This window comes from Ranitomeya imitator, chromosome 3 (assembly GCF_032444005.1).
Source record: "Ranitomeya imitator isolate aRanImi1 chromosome 3, aRanImi1.pri, whole genome shotgun sequence".
NCBI lineage: Eukaryota > Metazoa > Chordata > Amphibia > Anura > Dendrobatidae > Ranitomeya > Ranitomeya imitator.
Window position 1 is genome coordinate 246,478,679 of NC_091284.1, and position 20,518 is coordinate 246,499,196.

Consider the following 20,518-nt stretch of genomic DNA (forward strand, 5'->3'; position numbering starts at 1 on the left):
TAACGTTGTTACTTATGACTTTTGTGTTTGAAACTGTTAAACTGTAAAGCGCTGCGGAATATGTTGGCGCTATATAAATAAAGATTATTATTATTATTATTATTATTATTATTATTATTAAGGAGCGCCATTTGACTTTTTGAATGAAAAATTATCTCCATCGTTAGCGGACACCATGTCGCGTTTGGAGAGACCCTGTGTGCCTAAACATTGGAGCTCCCCCACAAGTGACCCCATTTTGGAAACTGGACCCCCCAAGGAACTTATCTAGATGCCTAGTGAGCACTTTAAACCCTCAGGTGCTTCACAAATTGATCTGTAAAAATGAAAAAGTACTTTTTTTTCACAAAAAATTTCTTTTCGCCTCAATTTTTTCATTTTCACATGGGCAATAGGATAAAATGGATCCTAAAATTTGTTGAGCAATTTCTCCCGAGTACGCCGATACCTCATATGTGGGGGTAAACCACTGTTTGGGCACACGGCAGGGCTCGGAAGGGAAGGCGCGCCTTTTGACTTTTTGAATGGAAAATTAGCTCCAATTGTTAGCGGACACCATGTCGCGTTTGGAGAGCCCTTGTGTGCCTATGCATTAGAGCTCCCCCACAAGTGACCCCATTTTGGAAACTAGACCCCCCAAGGAACTTATCCAGATGCATACTGAGAACTTTAAACCCCCAGGTGCTTCACAGAAGTTTATAATGTAGAGCCATGAAAATAAAAAATAATTTTTCTTTTCTCAAAAATGATTTTTTAGCCTGGAATTTCCTATTTTGCCAATGGTAATAGGTGAAATTGGACCACAAATGTTGTTGTCCAGTTTGTCCTGAGTACGCAGATACCCCATATGTGGGGGTAAACCACTGTTTGGGCGAACAGCAGCTAATGGAAAATTAGCTCCAATCATTAGCGGACACCATGTCGCGTTTGGAGAGCCCCTGTGTGCCTAAACATTGGAGATCCCCCACAAATGACCCCATTTTGGAAACTAGACCCCCAAAGGAACTAATCTAGATGTGTGGTGAGCACTTTGAACCCTCAAGTGCTTCACAGAAGTTTATAACGCAGAGCCATGAAAATTTAAAAAAAAATTTCTTTTCTCAAAAATAATTTTTTAGCCCGCAATTTTTTATTTTCCCAAGGGTAACAGGAGAAGTTTGACCCCAAAAGTTGTTGTCCAGTTTCTCCTGAGTACGCTGATACCCCATATGTGGGGGTAAACCACTGTTTAGGCACATGCTGGGGCTCGGAAGTGTAGTAGTGACGTTTTGAAATGCAGACTTTGATGGAATGCTCTGCGGGCGTCACGTTGCGTTTGCAGAGCCCCTGATGTGGCTAAACAGTAGAAACCCCCCACAAGTGACCCCATTTTGGAAACTAGACCCCGAAAGGAACTTATCTAGATGTGAGGTGAGCACTTTGAACCCCCAAGTGCTTCACAGAAGTTCATAACACAGAGCAGTGAAAATAATAAATACGTTTTCTTTCCTCAAAAATAATTATTTAGCCCAGAATTTTTTATTTTCCCAAGGGTTACAGGAGAAATTGGACCACAAAAGTTGTTGTCCAGTTTCTCCTGAGTAAGCTGATACCCCATGTGTGGGGGTAAACCACTGTTTGGGCACATGCCGGGGCTCGGAAGGGAAGTAGTGACTTTTGAAATGCAGACTTTGATGGAATGGTCTGCGGGCGTCACGTTGCGTTTGCAGAGCCCCTGGTGTGCCTAAACAGTAGAAACCCCCCACAAGTTACCCCATTTTAGAAACTAGACCCCCCAAGGAACTTATCTAGATATGTGGTGAGCACTTTCAACCCCCAAGTGCTTTACAGAAGTTTATAACACAGAGCCGTGAAAATAATAAATACGTTTTCTTTCCTCAAAAATAATTTTTTAGCCCAGAATTTTTTGAATTTTTTATTTTCCCAAGGTTTACAGGAGAAATTGGACCCCAAAAGTTGTTGTACAGTTTCTCCTGAGTACGCTGATACCCCATGTGTGGGGGTAAACCACTGTTTGGGCACACGTCGGGGCTCAGAAGGGAAGTAGTGACTTTTGAAATGCAGACTTTGATGGAATGGTCTGCGGACGTCACGTTGCGTTTGCAGAGCCCCTGGTGTGCCTAAACAGTAGAAATCCCCCACAAGTGACCCCATTTTAGAAACTAGACCCCCCCAAGGAACTTATCTAGATATGTGGTGAGCACTTTGAACCCCCAAGTGCTTCACAGACGTTTACAACGCAGAGCCGTGAAAATAAAAAATAATTTTTCTTTCCTCAAAAATGATGTTTTAGCAAGCATTTTTTTATTTTCACAAGGGTAACAGGAGAAATTGGACCCCAGTAATTGTTGCGCAGTTTGTCCTGAGTATGCTGGTACCCCATATGTGGGGGTAAACCACTGTTTGGGCGCACGTCGGGGCTCGGAAGTGAGGGAGCACCATTTGACTTTATGAATACAAGATTGGCTGGAATCAATGGTGGCGCCATGTTGCGTTTGGAGACCCCTGATGTGCCTAAACAGTGGAAACCCCTCAATTCTACCTCCAACACACCCCTAACCCTAATCCCAACTGTAGCCGTAACCCTAATCACACCCATAATCCCAACACACCCCTAACCACAACCCTAATTCCAACCCTAACCCTAAGGCTATGTGCCCACGTTGCGGATTCGTGTGAGATTTTTCAGCATCATTTTTGAAAAATCCGTGGGTAAAGGGCACTGCGTTTTACCTGCGGATTTACCGTGGATTTCCAGTGTTTTTTGTGCGGATTTCACCTGCGGATTCCTATTGAGGAACAGGTGTAAAACGCTGCGGAATCCACACAAAGAATTGACATGCTGCGGAAAATACAACGCAGCATTTCCGCGTGGTATTTTCCGCACCATGGGCACAGCGGATTTGGTTTTCCATATGTTTACATGGTACTGTAAACCTGATGGAACTCTGCTGCGGATCCGCAGCGGCCAATCCGCTGCGGATCCGCAGCCAAATCCGCACCGTGTGCACATAGCCTAATTCTAAAGGTATGTGCACATGCTGCGGAAAACGCTGCGGATCCGCAGCAGTTTCCCATGAGTTTACAGTTCAATGTAAACCTATGGGAAACAAAGATCGCTGTACACATGCTGCGGAAAAACTGCACGGAAACGCAGCGGTTTACATTCCGCAGCATGTCACTTCTTTCTGCGGATTCCGCAGCGGTTTTACAACTGCTCCAATAGAAAATCGCAGTTGTAAAACCGCAGTGAAATGCGCAGAAGAACCGCGGTAAATCCGCGATAAATCCACAGCGGTTTAGCACTGCATATTTATCAAATCCGCAGCGGAAAAATCCGCAGAGGAACAGAATACGTGTGCACATACCGAAACCCTAACCCTACCCCTACCCCTACCCCTAACCCTAGCCCTAAACCTACCCCTAACCCTAACCCTACCCCTAACCCTATCCCTAACCCTAACCCTACCCCTAACCCTACCCCTAACCCTAACCCTAGTTCTTACCCCAACCTTAGTGGAAAAAAAAATATATTTTTTTTATTGTCCCTACCTATGGGGGTGACAAAGGGGGGAGGGGCATTTACTATTTTTTTTATTTTGATCACTGAGATAGGTTATATCTCAGTGATCAAAACTCACTTTGGAACGAATCTGCCGGTCGGCAGATTCGGCGGGCGCACTGCACATGCGCCCGCCATTTTGGAAGATGGCGGCGCCCAGGGAAGAAGACGGACGGATCCCGGGAGGCTAGGTAAGTATAAGGGGGGGGGAGATCAGGGCACGGGGGGGCGTCGGAGCACGGGGGGTGGATCGGAGCATGGGGGGGTGGATCGGAACACGGGGAGTGGATTGGAGCACGGGGTGGGGGATCGCTGTGCAGGGGGGTGGATCGGAGCACGGGGGGGTGGATCGCTGTGCGGGGGGGGTGGATCGGAGCACGGGGGGGATCGCTGTGCGGGGGGGTGATCGGAGTGTGGGGGGGTTTGATTGGAGCACGGGGGGAGCGAACAGGAGGACGGGGGAGCGGAGCACAGGACGGAGGGGAGCGGACCACAGATCGGAGGGCTGTGGGGGCGATCAGTGGGGTGGGGTGGGTGCACATAAGTGTTTCCAGCCATGGCCGATGATATTGCAGCATCGGCCATGGCTGGATTGTAATATTTCACCAGTTTTTTAGGTGAAATATTACAAATCGCTCTGATTGGGAGTTTCACTTTCAACAGCCAATCAGAGTGATCGTAGCCACGGGGGGGGTGAAGCCACCCCCCTGGGCTAAACTACCACTCCCCCTGTCCCTGCAGATCGGGTGAAATGGGAGTTAACCCTTTCACCGGATCTGCAGGGACGCGATCATTCTGTGACACAGCATATGCGTCACAGGTCGGATTGGCACCGACTTTCATGACGCATACGCTGTGACACAGGTCGGGAAGGGGTTAACAACCGTGGGTGGAGCTGTGCTGGGTGTTAACCAGTTAAATCCTGCTGGGCGAAAGCACATCATTATTCCCGCCCATCTGCACCCCTGTCATGAAACGATGGTTTGACATAACAGTCGGGGGTCTGCAGATGACCCCAGTGCCTTTCATTATGCTCCTCCTATGAGCGGGCCAGCGTTCATAGGAGATCATGAGTTCTGCTACACATAGCAGAGCTGATGCCCTGTTAGGCCAGTCTCACACGTCCAGATAATTCCGGTACCGGAAATCTTTATTTTAAACACGAGGACAAAAATAAAAGGATTTTTCATATCTTCTTCCCAGCGAACGCTGCTGGAGAGAAGATATGAATGGCCGCTTCAGCACCACGTGGGGGGGACAGCGCTTACAGTAGCACTGTCTCCTGCATGGCACACGGACTGCATACGGACGCTGTCCGTGTGCGGTACGTGTTTTACACGGACCCATTGACTTTAATGGGTCCGTGTGATCCGTGCGCTCCCACGAACACTGACATGTCTCCGTGTTTTGCACACGGACACACGGTCCGTGAAAACACGCTGACATGTGCAGTGACACATTGCTTTCAATGTGTCTACATGAGTCAGTGTCTCCGGTACGTGAGGAAACTGTCACCTCACATACCGGAGCCACTGACGTATGAAACCGGCCTTATGTATAGTGCAAGTGATCGGATGATCGCAGCTTCAAGTCCCCTAAGGGGACTAACAAATAGAGCAATAAGTGAGGAAAAAGTTTTTATAACTATGAAAAAAAAACACAAATGTTCAAATTACCTACCTTTTACCCTACTAAAAATAAAACAATTTAAAAAAATACACATAAGTGCCATCGCTCCGTTCCAAAAAGTCAGATTTATCAAAATATAAAATAAACTAATCCGACTGGTAAACAGATTAACAAGAAAAATATTCAAACTGCCAGAATTACGTTTTTTTGACCGCCGAAACATTGTAATAAAAGGCGATCAAAACATCGTATCTACCCCAAAATGGTAATGATAAAAATGTCAGTTCAGGGCGAAAAAATAAGCCGTCACCCAGCCACATATACCAAAAAATGAAAATACTGCGGGCCTCGGAAAATGGTGACATAAACAAAAAAAATTCTTACAAATTTTTCAATTTTTTTTACCACTTAAATTAAAAAAAACTATAAATGTTTGTTATCTGCGTAATCATAATGACCTGGAGAATCATATTGGCAGGCCAGTCTGACCATGTAGAACATGGTAAACGAAAAAAAAAAAAAAACAATTGTGGAATTGCACTTTTTTGCAATTTCAATGCGCTTGGAATTTTTTTTCCAGCTTTCCAGTGCATCACATGATAAAATGAGTGGTGTCATTCAAAAGTACAACTCGTCCCGCAAAAATAAAGGCCTCATACGGCTATGGGGACGGAAAACTAAAAAAGTTATAGCTTTTTGAACAGTAGAGGAAACAAATGAAAGCGCAAAAACGGACAATTGTAACGTCATGAAGTGGTTAACTCACTTTGACTTACATTTTTAGGGGAAGTGCTGGAACTGAAAAACAGCATTCTTATGTTAAATAATTACATATTTTGATACATTGGACTTTTGCGTATGCATAATAAAATAATGTATTTATTTTCAAATGGGGAACAGGGTCCTAATTCAAACTTTTATGCTTTTTTTGCTATTGAAAATCACTTGTAGTATGTGCTGCAGTTATTTTATTATAGTTTTTAATTACGGTAGTTTATATTTTGGAAAACTTTAGTATTGCAGTACATGCTAAAAATAAACTCTTAGGCTGCCGTCACACTAGCAGTATTTGGTCAGTATTTTACCTCAGTATTTGTAGCCAAAACCAGGAGTGGGTGATAAATGCAGAAATGGTGACATGTTTCTATGATACTTTTCCTCTAATTGTTCCACTCCTGGTTTTGGCTACAAGTACTGATGTAAAATACTGACCAAATACTACTAGTGTGACGGCAGCCTTATGCTGGACTTCCCAGGAACACAAAATTAGCATTCAACAGCACATCGACACCCCACAATCACGCTGAGGGGGGAAGGTGGTAAAATGGTGATCCCACACAAATGTTGGTGACATACATTGACTGCTCAATTTATGTGGTTCATCGGCAGTGATTTACGGTAATCTACCTCTGATTGCTGCTGTTGCATTGGGAGGGTCAATCTCCTAAGCCTGCCCACACACTATCTTTTTTTTCATTTTAAAATGTATATATCACTGAAAAGTCTAAGCCTACCCACACACTATCTTTTTTTTCATTTTAAAATGTATATATCACTGAAAAGTGGTAGAAGGGCTGATTAAAACATTTGTTGTTTTATTTCCACAGCAATATGCAAATTTTCACTTAAATCAAGGGGGCAGTAGCAGAGATTCTTCTCTGGGGGGAGGGTGGTGACGCTGTATGCCATCGCTCAAACATAAGAAGGCAATGTTATACAGGGGCAAGAAAGCAACTGTCCCCAGAGAATGTCAGGGAGACTTGATGTATCTAAACCTGATCACAGTTAGATCTCCTCATACCCTTAGACCTCCTTCACATGTCTGAATAAAGCACGTATGTGAAAAACCGGTACCAATGTTATCAGTGTTTTCCATCAGTGCATCATCAGCGCTTTTCCAGTGTGGATGAATACAGAAAGAAATTACACGTTTTTCACGGACCCATAGACTTGTATGGGCCCTTTTCATCCATACTGACAGAAAAAAATAGACTTGCCTCCGTGTGTTCTGCATGGACGTACAGTCCATGTAAAAGCACAACATGTGCATAGCACCGTTTGTTTTTATGAGTACTCGTGGCATCAGTGAAAAAATGGATACTACACGCACTGGAAACATGGACATGTGAAGGAGGAATTGACTTACTGACATTACAGTGCCGGGAGAGAAGAGCTGCAGAGGGAAGCAGCAATTGAGGGACGATGATTGTGCAAGCAGCAATTATCACATACTGTACCTATCCCAGTTATTAGGGCATTATTTCAAACTACTTGTGATACATCCAAAGCATTATATGTATAGACATTACAGTGTAGCTCTCTTCCTCTCCTGCCACTGTAATATCAGTAGGCCAAGGCAGATAGGAGATGTCTCCATGTTCTGTTTGTTTTATTTTCCTCTGTATACTGTGGCATGTAATACTTTGGACATCCCTGGTTAAAATTACTGTTATTGTGAACAGTTAAGTGAGTTGAAGATGAAATAATCTCTAAAATGCCAAAAGTTAAAAATGACACATTTCCTTTGCATTTTAGGCAAAAAATACTGTCATTGTTTACATTTTAAAATTTACAAAAAGGAAAATGGGTCAATGCAAAATTTGGGCACCCTTGGACATTTGTGTGCTCAGATAACTTTGAGCAAGGTTTCAGACCTTAATTAACCTGTTATGGTTATGGCTTGCTTACTTAATTAACCTGTTATGGTTATGACTTGTTTACTATAATCATTAGGAAAGGCCAGGTGATGAAAATTTTGCAGCAGTATAAAAACCTAGCCTCATCAAAACTTGTGCCAAATAACAACAGCCATCTGCTTGGCACTCTGAAAAAGATAGCAAAATATTTTCAACTTTCCCATTCCTGAGTTCAAAATGTAATTAAGAAATGCCAGTTAACAGGAGCAATGGCGGTCAGGATAAGGTCTGGAAGACAAAGAAATTTTCAGTGAGATCTGCTCATAGGATTGCTAGAGAGGCAAATCATAACCCCCTCTGGAACACAAAAGAACTTTGGAAAGAATTAGTAGACCCTGGATTTGTGGTACATTGTTCTACTGTTCAGAGACAACTGCATTAATATGGTCTTCATGGAAGAGTCATCAGAAGAAAAGCTCTCCTGCATCCTCACCATAAAATTCAGAATCAGAAGAATGCAAAAGAACATCTAAACAAGCCTGATGGATTTTGGAAACAAGTTCTGTGGACAGATGCGATTAAAATAGAACTCTTTGGCCACAATGATCAAAGATAAGTGTGGAGAAAAAAGGGCACAGAATTTCAGGAAAACACAACTATTAAGCATGGGGGTGGATCAATCATGTTTTGGGGTTGTGTTGCAGCCAATGGCACGGGGAACATTTCACCGGTAGATGGAAGAATGGATTCAATGAAATTTCATCAAATTCTTGATGCAAACATATCACCATCTGTAAAAAAGCTGAAGTTGAAAAGAGGATGGCTTGTACAAATGGATAATGGTCCTAAACACACTTCAAAATCTACAATAGACTACCTCAAATGGTGCAAGCAAAAGGTTTTACACTGGCCCTCACAGTCCCCTGATCTGAACATCATTGAAAATCTGTGGATAGACATCAAAATAGCAGTGCATGCAAGACGACCCAGAAATCTCACAGAACTGGAAGAAATTACCAAGGGATAATGGATCATAATCCCTCAAACAAGATTTGAAAGACTCTTGACTACAAAAAGCGTTTACAAGCTGTGATACTTTCAAAACGGGGTGATACTAGGTACTAACCATGCACGGTGCCCAAACTTTTACATAGCCCCATTTTCCTTTTTGCAAAATGTCAAAAATGTTTATTTTTTTGCCTAAAATACAAAGGAAATGTGTCATATTTTACTTTAGGTCGTTTAGAGATAATTTTCTCTTCAACTTGCTTAACTGTTAACTGTTCTCAATAACAGTACTTTTGACCAGGGGTGCCCAAACTTTTACATGCCACTGTTACACTGCTTTTTTATGATTGGACAATGTCATATGGGAAAAAAGTCAATGCCCCAAACAAGAATCTATAATAACGCCCCTTGGTGGAAGTGGAAATTTGCATATAAACTATTAAAGCCCAAATCTCTGCAATGCTGAGGAGAAAAAAAAAATGTTTATACTGATATATACAGTTTAAAATAAAAAAAAAATCATTATTTAAAGAATTTGGCAAAAAAGTTGAACATCGTCATATCATCATAAATAACAATGCAATATAAAACTTATCATCAACTTACGGATTACAGAGCCGTTTTTCACACTGGGACATTCATACCACGGTAGAGGATTCTGAAAAGACTTGAAGAAGTAGAATATGCTCCATCCAATGATCACATTGTAATAAAGCCCGACAAAAAAGCAGACCTAAGGAACAAGTGAAAAATACCCTTATTAAATACAGATTAGTGGAATCTCTCTCTGCCGTGGTAAATGTAATTACATGTTCTGCCAACTCACATCGTGTAATTACGCTAATGAATTCATGGAATTGTACATCACTTGTTCTTCTTCATCTTTTAAAATGACCATGAGTATTGGAAAGATCTGAGGCTATGAGAACAGTTTGGGTGGTGCGGTGTATCTTTTAAATATATTTCATTCACATATCCTCAATAAGCGATTGTAAGAGAACCCTGGGGACATTCATAATTAATTTTTCCACTGTACCCAGTTATAGGGAAAAACAACCCCTTTAGGCTACGTTTTGCACTGGCAGAGCCGATTTACTTCTATCAATGAGTACCTGGCATGATCATCATGGAACCGAAATAAAAATCAGCGACTGAAAAGCCCTTGTCGTTGTCTCATACTTACCTGAAAGAACCAGACCTTTTTTAAAATCTATTCATTAAGTCACAAAATTTCTATATTTTTGATAAGTCCCGAAACCATTAGGCATCTAAGTTATTAGAAATGACAATAATAATGAATTACAAAACTGATTGACATGCTCAAATCAATGAAATGAAAAGATATAGTCGCATTGCTGTGAATTTATGGAAGATGGAGGTCCTCACATTTATCTCAAGAACTGGTCCCCTGTGCGCAGTGGTCATTGATGGAGTGTTGGTGGCATCTCCCATTCAAGTGACTGGATTAGTAGTGTATGTGACATGCAACCACCTTTCCACGGAGAGCGTCATTCTCAGATGCAGATCCCATTGGTGGGACTCGTATATGCTATAGATGTACACAATGGGAACAGCCCTTTAATGGAAAGTCCAATGTATATAATATATGTAGCCACCTCACCATTTATTCTCCACCCATCAGGCCGCAACTATGGGCTAATTCACAAGCAGAACAGAGGGTCAGGGGTCCAGAGGTGGTACCCCCAAATATCAGCCATTATAGCTATGTACATGCCATAAATGTCATATATTATACTGTATATTATCTTGTAAAGATCCCTTAAATCCAGAATATTTGTATAGACTGAAATATAAGTAATGATAATAAAATATATAATGAAAGCAGTAAACGAAAAGAAATGTAGACAACTATCAGATCTAGAAAAGAACATCTCTGTAAAAGTGTATGTGAGTTCCTAACAATTAATGAGGTGATCATCAAGCTAATTCATGACTCTCTAACAAATCCTTCACCGGTGTCCCCTTCTGTGGTATATCCTAATCCACCCGTATTACTGAGCTAAGGGAATAATTAACTCAGACCCTTAAAGCTAGTCATTAGATGACGGGAAAAAAGTACGTTTTATAATCCGAAAAATATAGTAAGTTGTATATTGCTGGAATCAGGGACTCTATCCCTACATCATACTGCTTTCAGATGAGATAGCAAAAATCTGCTGACCGGTTTCCATTAAAATAATTACATATGCCCGAAAATATTATTAATGAACACCTCAACTCATCCCACATAAGGAGTTATACAATTTTGTTGAGAAAAAGATCTAGAAAAAAAACATGCCCCTCAAAATAAGGCTATACAAATGATATTTTTAGGGCACTTTCTAGTGCTAAAGAAGTAAAATCTAAAAAAAAGAGTGAAGATAACAAATAAAAAAGGAAAATGATAACATAACTTTTTTTGGAGGTGTGATAGATAAGAAATAAACTTTTTTTCAAATGCTTTTAAAGCACAAAAGTAGCAAAACATAAAAATATACATAACTAGTTGAATATGGCACATGGAAAATCCACATCATCATAAAGAAAAAAACAGCAGCATTTATTAGTAAAGAAAAAAAATACTAAAGGTTTTGGACCCATCATATGTACATCAATATGGTACCATTAAAAATACGAAAAAACGCCTTGCACGGCAACGTTGGTGGATGAATTACACAGCTATAGGTTTTGGAATACAGTAATAAAAATGCAACAAATACTTTGTCTAGGATAGATGCGTCCTGAAAAGGTTAAAACAACATTATTGTTTCCTTTGTTGGATAGAACGGTTCTGACGGATGGGACAACTAAAAAAATGGAGCACTGCGTTGGCAATTAATATTGAAGTGCAGGTGCACATGCTCACCATGGCTCCTTCATTCTCTATGGCAGGGTGTGCGTGTGTTATATTTCCTTTGGATAGGTGGTCGTTATAAATGTGGGAATAACCCTTTAACACAATGTCATTTCAGATCACAATTTTCTATTGATTAACAATTTCATAATGTATCTTACAATATTAGTGATAGTGGTCGATACTTTGCTTTACAGACCCAGAGATTCCATTCTCCTGCATAGAGAGCAGGCATCACTAGTTCACTGCATCCATTACTATTGTTCAGTTGCAGAGAAACAAATATGCTATTCACTCCTATTGGCAGCTGCAAGTACTTTTATTTTAAGTATATGTGTACACAAGAGACTTAGAACTCTGTATTGGAAAAATGGATCTGCCAGAAAAATCTGTCAGCAGGATGTTACCCCCAAAGCTATACACGCATGTAGCTCTTTCAAAGACAAATCCAACAATATTTTTACATGGTGAATCCATTCCTCCATTACTGAGAAATAAGTGTTTGAATTAATATGCAAACGAGGCTGAAAATCTGAAGCCTCCGTCACACCAGCTCTATTCCCCGCCCAGTGTTGCCTCTTCCTGTTTGACTGACAGCCTCTGTGCTGTGTAACTTCAGGCAAAGGAGTCGTCGGTCAAGCAGAATCAAGCGGCAATAGGTGGGAAATATAGTTGGAGTGACAGAGGCTTCAGATCTACCATAGGTCTTCATCCACATTTGCATATTACTTCAAAGGCTGATTTCTCAGTAACGCAGGAATGGACTGGCCATGTAAAATATTACTGGACTTGTCCTTGAAAGATCTAAATGCACATATGAATAGTTTGGGATGTGAAATCCTGCTGACAGATTCCCTTTAAAGATATGTTAAGATATTAATTAGTATACAAAACTCAGCTAATTGAAATGAATAAACAAAATGGTTTTCCAGGACAGACATTTACTTTAAATTACCACTTTAGTGTGCTTTTTTTATTTAACTATCCATTAGCGATCCGTAATGAATGATCAGTGTGTGCAATAAAATACTTACCAGTTAATGTTTTGTGCCATTTCCAGCTCCGCTTCTTTCCTACATCATAAGTGGCTGTGACTAGCCGCCTCACCACAGAGTATTTTGTGTGATTGGAAGTCACTTTTCTCAAGTCGTATAAGATGGAGGAGGATCGCAATGCAGTGCTCGGACTGGCCGGCGGATACTCCGACCCCAGTGTGACATGCTGTCACGCTCGGGTTGGGAGTGTCGACAGCCAGTCGGAGCATTGCATTGCGATCCTCATCCATCTTAGGCTGGTTTCACACTTGCCTAGGGCAGAGCTGCGGAGGGCTGTGTAGTTCCTCTGTTAAGCCCCGCCCACTGCCACACATGTTCCATTCAGCTCCGCCTACGTCGGCATGCGTCCTGCGTACCTATCTTTACCATTGGGTACGCAAGCCATGCGAATGTATGCGGATGCATCCGCATGTGTCGTTTTGATGCTGCGCCGAGCGCAACATGTTGCATTTTGTTTTGTTTTTCATGTAAAGGCTCGAACTGGCCCACCGGAGAACTGGAGGATTCTCCGGTGGGCCCAGGCACTGACACCTGCTGGCATACTGGCCAGCAGCTGCCTAGGGCCCCCACTGCTCCAGGGGCCCCTTGCCAGTGGCTATAGAGCCCCTGAGTCAAGGGGGCCCGCCCTGTGCCAGTAGCAGCAGCTGGAGACAGGATTCTGTCCCCGCTGCTAAAGCCAAATGAATATTCACACTTCCCCATGCCCCTATGGGCGTGGAAGAGGCGTGAATACCCTTTCTCTTTAATAGCGGGCAGCGTTAGCCGCAGGCTGCAGCTAACACTGCCCGCATGTAAAGCCGCACCACACACACACACACTCACAAAGTATCGCACACCCACACACAGAACAGCACCGCACACATACACACGCAGGCACACAGACTCCCAGAGCAGCTCAGCTCCCAGCGTCCTGCTTCCTGTCTGAGACAGCCCAGCTGGATGACGTCATCATCCAGCGTGCTGCTGTCTCAGTCAGAAAGCTTCCAGGAATCCAGCGAGGAAGAGGCTGCTGGAATGAGCTGCTGCTGTGGGGAGGTGAGCTGTGCTGTGTGCCTGTGTGTGTGCCTGCCTGCCTGTGTGTGTGTGTGTGTGTGTGAGTGAGAGAGCGAGAGTGTGTGTGTGTGTGTGTGTGTGTGTGTGTGTGTGTGTGTGTGTGATGAGCTGCGGTGAGCTGTGTGTGTGTGGTGAAGGACAATGATATTGGTGGGGGGAGACAATGATGGAGGTGATGGGCAATGACTGGGGTTGGGGGAGACAATGATGGAGGTGATGGGCAATGATTGTGGGGGAGAGACAATGATGGAGGTGATGGGCAATGATGGTGGTGGGGAGGCAATGATGGAGGTGAGGGGAGGCAATTATAGAAGTGATGGGCACTGATGGTGGAGGAGACAATGATGGAGGTGATGGGCAATCATGGTGAGGGAAGGAATGATGGAGGTGATGGGCAATGAGGGTGATGGGAGGCAATGATGGTGGGGAGGCAATGATGGAGGTGATAGGTAATGATGGTATGGGAGGCAATGATGGAGGTGATAGGCAATGATGGTGGTGAGGGGGAGGCAATGATGGAGGTGATGAAATGGGCAGTGGTGGTGGGAGGCAATGATGGAGGTGAGGGGAGGCAATTATGGAAGTGATGGGCAGTGATGGTGGAGGAGACAATGATGGAGGTGATGGGCAATTATGGTGAGGGAAGGAATGATGGAGGTGATGGGCAATGAGGGTGAGGGGAGGCAATGATGGTGGGGGAGGCAATGATGGAGGTGATAGGTAATGATGGTATGGGAGGCAATGATGGAGGTGATAGGCAATGATGGTGGTGGGGGGAGGCAATGATGGAGGTGATGAAATGGGCAGTAGTGGTGGGAGGCAATGATGGAGGTGGGGGGCAATGATGGTGGTGGGGGAGAGGCAATAATGGAGGTGATGGGCAATGGTGGTGGTGGGAGGCAGTGATGGAGGTGATGAAATGGGCAATGATGGTGGTGGGGGGAGGCAATGATGGAGGTGATGGGCAAGGATGGTGGTGGGGGAGGCAATGATGGTGGTGGGGGAGAGGCAATGATGGAGGTGATGGGCAATGGTGGTGGTGGGAGGCAGTGATGGAGGTGATAAAATGGGCAATGATGGTGGTGGGGGAGGCAAAGATGGAGGTGATGGGCAATGATGATGGTGGGGGAGGCAATGATGGAGATGATGGGCAATGGTGGTGGTGGGAGGCAATGATGGAGGTGATGAAATGGGCAATGGTGGTGGGGGAGGCAGTGATGGAGGTGATGAGCAATGATGGTGATGATTGAGAGGCAATGATGGAGGTGATGGGCAATGGTGGTGGTGGGAGGCAGTGATGGAGGTGATGAAATAAGCAATGATGGTGGTGGGGGGAGGCAATGATGGAGGTGATGGGCAAGGATGGTGGTGGGGGAGGCAATGATGGTGGTGGGGGGAGGCAATGATAGAGGTGATGAAATGGACAATGATGGTGGGGAGGAGGCAATGATGCAACTGGTGGAATGGGCAGTGATGGAGGTGGTGGTGGAGAATGATAGGGGTGGTGGGGGAGAAGGCAATGATGGAAGTGGTGATGAGGACAATGATGAGGGTGGAGAGGGGCTGCATTATACTTTATGAGGGGGCTACATTATATTCTGTGGGGGGACTGCATTATTCTCAGGGGACTACATTATATTATGAGGGGCTACATCATACTATGTGAGGGGGCTACAGTATACTCTATGGGGGGGCTGCATTATATTCTGTGGTGGGGCTGCATTATCTCAGTTGACTACATTATATTCTGTGGTGGCTGCATTATACTATATGAGGGGGCTGCATTATACCCTATGAGGGTGCTACATTATATTCTATGGTGGGGACTGCGTTATACCTGAGGGGGTTGCATTATATTTTGTGGGGTGCTGCATTATATTCTATTAGAGGGGACTGCATTATATTTTATGAGGGGGCTAAATTATATTCTGTGAGGGGGCTGAATTATATTCTGCGAGGGGGCTACCCCAACCCTTGCTACATAATTAAGACGTGTACTACCTTAAATTATACCCTGATATTAGTGCTTTTTACCGCACAATTGGTGGTCTTGTATCTATTTCTATGTAGCTACATAGTGGGCCCCAAGAATGATTTTCTCTGGTGGGCCCATGGTGTTCCAGTCCGACACTGTTCATGTACACTATCTGTGTTTTTTAATGGATAGCACTCAGATGCCAGATAGACCAGATGTCTCAAATTCAGCCAGCTTAATAGGTCACACATAAGAAAAATTTGAAGTTGACAGGCCACATTCATTGTGGGACAAGGTGACATTTTCAGTGATACCATTTTTTTCTATATGACTTTTTGATCACTTTCTATTCCATTTTTTGTGTGTCAGTGTACAGAAACTGCTACATTTTTGAAGGTTTTTTAAAAAAATTTTAAGATGGTTTTTGTACGTGTTATGGCACAGTTTCTTAGCATGGGTCACTATAGACTTTGCAATACTTTTTTTGTTTTTTTTTCTCGCATAAGTTTTTAGTGGCAAAATACTTTTCTGCTATTTTTCCATAGGTTATTTTTTTTTATTTATTTCTTTTTAATTTTTACAATTTCTTTTTCCTTTTATTTTTTTTTACTTAGTCCTCAGTGTGGGTATTTAACTTTTACTTGCCTGATCGCTGATCTAATATTTTGTGGGATTGTAGATCTGTCAGTTTAAGGCTGCCGTCACACTAGCAGTATTTGGTCAGTATTTTACATCAGTATTTGTAAGCCAAAACCAGGAGCGGGTGATAAATACAGAAGTGGTGACATGTTTCTATTATACTTTTCCTCTATTTGTTCCACTCCTGGTTTTGGCTTACAAATACAAATTGGCTTACAATTACACTGATACAGTGTGCTCTCTGCTGTCCAAAAGATATCCCGGGAGCCCAATGCCCCGCAGGCCGAGTATAACCCCAGCTCTAGACTCTGGCTCATTTCACATGTTCCCTTTTTTTGGCAGTCCATTAGTTCGAAACAAAACAAAAAAATATAGCAATGTCCCAGTTTGGTCAGACTGACTGACTAATGTCAAGATTATTTTAAATAAATGGGTCCATGTGAATAAACAGCACATAGATGCCATCTATGTTACATCCGTTTGCTGCCCATATTTTATGGTATTTTTCTGTCTCAAATTGTTTTTATTGCAAATTTTTAAAAGGAAAGGGAATATAATACACATAATACTCACTTAATATTATAAAGATATAACCTAAAAGGGGATTTTATTCTGTTCTTGCCCCAATAGGTGATCATCTTAACACTGGAAACATAAATCGCCAGAGTCGAAAACGATGTTTTTCGACACTGAGAAGATTACTTAGCAATTAATAGCCTTTATTCTTTTTTTTTTCCTTATTAGTAACATGCTTTTGGTTTGTTTTTGATTTTTTTTTTACTACAGGGATATTATGGTAGTCTTCTTACCTTGCAAATTCATGGGGCAAAAGAGCTGTAAGCCATGATCATGTTTGTAGAAGAATCCCATTTTAGGTTCTACAACAATTCCTTGGGTACAGCTAGTGGTAGCTAAATTGTATATTTCTAAGGCTTATGGTGGTGTTCTTTTTTTCCCACACTATTAACCAGATGGTGTGAATCTGACCTAAGGAACATGGTAAAATAAAACTATTGGAATCCAATGCTTACAACACAGCTAGCATAGCCAATTCCTCCAAGCCGAGGACATATGTAATTCCAGACTCCGATGCTACCTCTGCGGATTCTCTGCCCCACAGCCAGCTCAAGGAAGAAGAGAGGAATGCCAATCAAAATGAGTAGGATCAGGTAGGGGACCATGTATGCTCCTGTGGTAATAAAAAATAAAACCGTCAGTATGTAATTCAAGGTCAAACAAAGGAACGAAAAGAAAAATATAAATCAACAAAAAGGAAAACAAAAACAAAATGAACATTATAACAGGAAGGTTATTCTAGAAACTGCATGTTTTGTCTTACATCGGTTAGGATATAACTATGAGTGATACTAGTAGTGTGACCTTACTGAAACGCATGGTCTACTACACCGCAACGCACATTGTCTTGAGACCCTCTAGTTGTGTTAATAATTGATGTGCTCTTCAATCCAATGTATTGTTCTTTTCAGCAGTCTATGAAGAAGGAGACTGACTGCATTTTTCTTTTTTTAATAAGAATAAGATGGCTGAGGTAGAGCAATAGGAAAAGGTTGTTGGAACTGGACCCAAATGTCAGTGACTTTACAGAGTCCATGAAGGCCAAGTAGACATGCTGAGCCAAGTAGTTATGCAGGTTATAGAGACAGACATTGGTTTTAGACACGTGGTAGAGCGGAAAGTCCAAAAGCTAGGAAAAGGTTTAAAGCTTTCATAAGTATTCGAGATTACCACAAAACAAAACTCATATTTGTAACCCTCTGTAGTCAGATACACTTGTCCAGGTACGGACTGGGACTAAAATTCAGCCCTGGCATTTGCAATCACACAGGCCCATGTTGTCCCGTTTCCAAGCAACAGATGAGGATATATTAACAATATCGTGGATGGAGGAAAGCAAGATTTACTACAACACCAATATTTCTAATGATACCCGTGGCCTGCTGGGGTAAGTGATGGAGTCAGCGACTTTGTGCTCGTCACTACTCTTAACAGTATGGGAGTCTTGAGAACACTGATTCTGTTAACAACGTAGCAGACAAGGCAGCCCATGACCAGACAGGCCCTTCTGGCATTTGCCAGAATTGCCCAATGGCCAGTCTGGCCCTGAACTTGTCTTCTGTGCTTTTAGGCACCAAGCCAATGATGAAACAGACATGAGAACAGCACTATCACATTAAATGGAATCTTTCAGTAGGTTTTGGTATGTAATCTGAGAGCACCATAAAGTTAAGGTACCTTCACACTGAACAACATTACAACGATAACGATAGCGATCCGTGACGTTGCAGTGTCCTGGATAGCGATATCGTTGTGTTTGACACGCAGCAGCGATCAGGATCCTGCTGTGACATCGCTGGTCGGAGCTAGAAGGCCAGAACTTTATTTCGTCGCTGGATCACCCGCTGACATCGCTGAATCGGCGTGTGTGACGCCGATTCAGCAATGTATTCACTTGTAACCAGGGTAAATATTGGGTTACAAAGCGCAGGGCCGCGCTTAGTAACCCGATGTTTACCCTGGTTACCATTGTAAAATTTAAAAAAAAACACATACATTCCGGTGCCTGTCACGTCCCCAACGTCCGCTTCCCTGCACTCCTCCTGCATCCTGTGTCAGCGCCGGCCTTAAAGCAGAGCTCTGCTTTACGGCCGGCGCTTACACAGGATGCAGGAGGAGTGCAGGGAAGCGGACGCCGGGGACATGACAGGCACTGGAATGTAAGTATGTAGTGTTTTTTTTTTTTTACATTTACAATGGTAACCAGGGTAAACATCGGGTTACTAAGCGCGGCCCTGCGCTTAGTAACCCGATGTTTACCCTGGTTACCCGGGGACTTCGGCATCATTGGTCACTGGAGAGCTGTCTGTGTGACAGCTCCCCAGCGACCACACAAGGACTTTCCAACGATCATGGCCAGGTTGTATCGCTGGTCGTGATCGTTGGAAAGTTGCTGAGTGTGACGGTACCTTAAGAGAGGATACACTGATTACAGTGATGTTTCACTTACTGAGCTGTATTTTGCTGTTTCAATAAAATCAGTGTTTAATCAGCAGGAGATTATCAATACAGGACTAGGTGTCTCGTGCCTCCTAGTGCAACCCCACTACCAGCTCTCTGTCACTATGTAATGCATGCAGAAAGCTGTGGTGTGGACAGGGTTACGCACAGATCAACTACTGAGCTCTGTTGGATCCTCAACACAGAAGTCTATGACTCTATATGACTCTATCATAACTGCTGCATCCAGTAAACTAAGTGATACATCGCTGGAATCGTGGTCGCTGTCCCTTACTCATGCTGCTGTCAGATTACCTAGCAAAAACCTGCTGACTGCTTACTTATAACCCCTTTACGAATTAGGACGTATAGGTAGCTGTGGGTAGACAGCTGACACTCCCGACTTACCAATAGAAAGGAATGCCTGCTGCGGCCTATAGTTCCTGTGTCTCTGTGAGAAGAGAGGCTCCTCTACATGCTGCCGAAAACTGTTGCAGTAGAAATTCAACAGACGGTTCCTTCTTTCCCTCAACATCACTTGTAGAAGAGAATTAGGAGGCTCTCATAAACATTAAAGGGACATGAATAATAGGGGGAGTAAAACAAACACTCAATCACTAGTGATTCTCAGTATGAAAATGAACAATTTGTTAAAAAAGTACTCCCATCAGTTTTTATGCTCCTAATATATTGCCAGTAATGTAATGACTGCGATCTCAGTGGTCGCCACTGCGACTGAGCACAGCGGGTCAGGGGTCTGCCGACGCCAGCATAAACTTGGACGCACATTCAGCTGAAGTGTATTGCCCCATGCAGACTGATCGGTCTGTGCACCGCAATGCACGCTGCCGGTCAAGCAGAGGCCAGCAGCTGATGTCGGCGTGCATGTGACGGTGGACGTGTAAGAGGGTGAACTGTAGTCCCACTGAGAGGGCACTAGGACCCTGTGGTTTTTGCCTGTTGCAGCAGAGGACAGACCTCCCAGAGACAATGTGTGCTGCGGGGTGGGGTCTAGTGTCTCGAGTGTAAAGTGAAAGTAGGAAGTGAGAGCTGAGAGAGAAAAGGCGGGAAGAAAAGGAGAAGCTGCTGTGA

The 20,518-nt window shown here is 43.2% G+C and overlaps 1 protein-coding gene across 1 annotated transcript in view; it reads right to left on the reverse strand.

Annotated features, from left to right (window-relative positions):
* Positions 1 to 20,518, reverse strand: part of SLC6A17 (solute carrier family 6 member 17) — a 161,643-nt gene that overhangs the window by 64,813 nt on the left and 76,312 nt on the right. Inside the window, exons 3-4 of the mRNA XM_069756318.1 lie at positions 17,443 to 17,600; positions 9,442 to 9,568 (exon numbers count right to left, since the gene is read on the reverse strand). Coding sequence (XP_069612419.1) covers positions 9,442 to 9,568; positions 17,443 to 17,600 — 285 coding nt within the window. The remainder of the gene's footprint in view (positions 1 to 9,441; positions 9,569 to 17,442; positions 17,601 to 20,518) is intronic.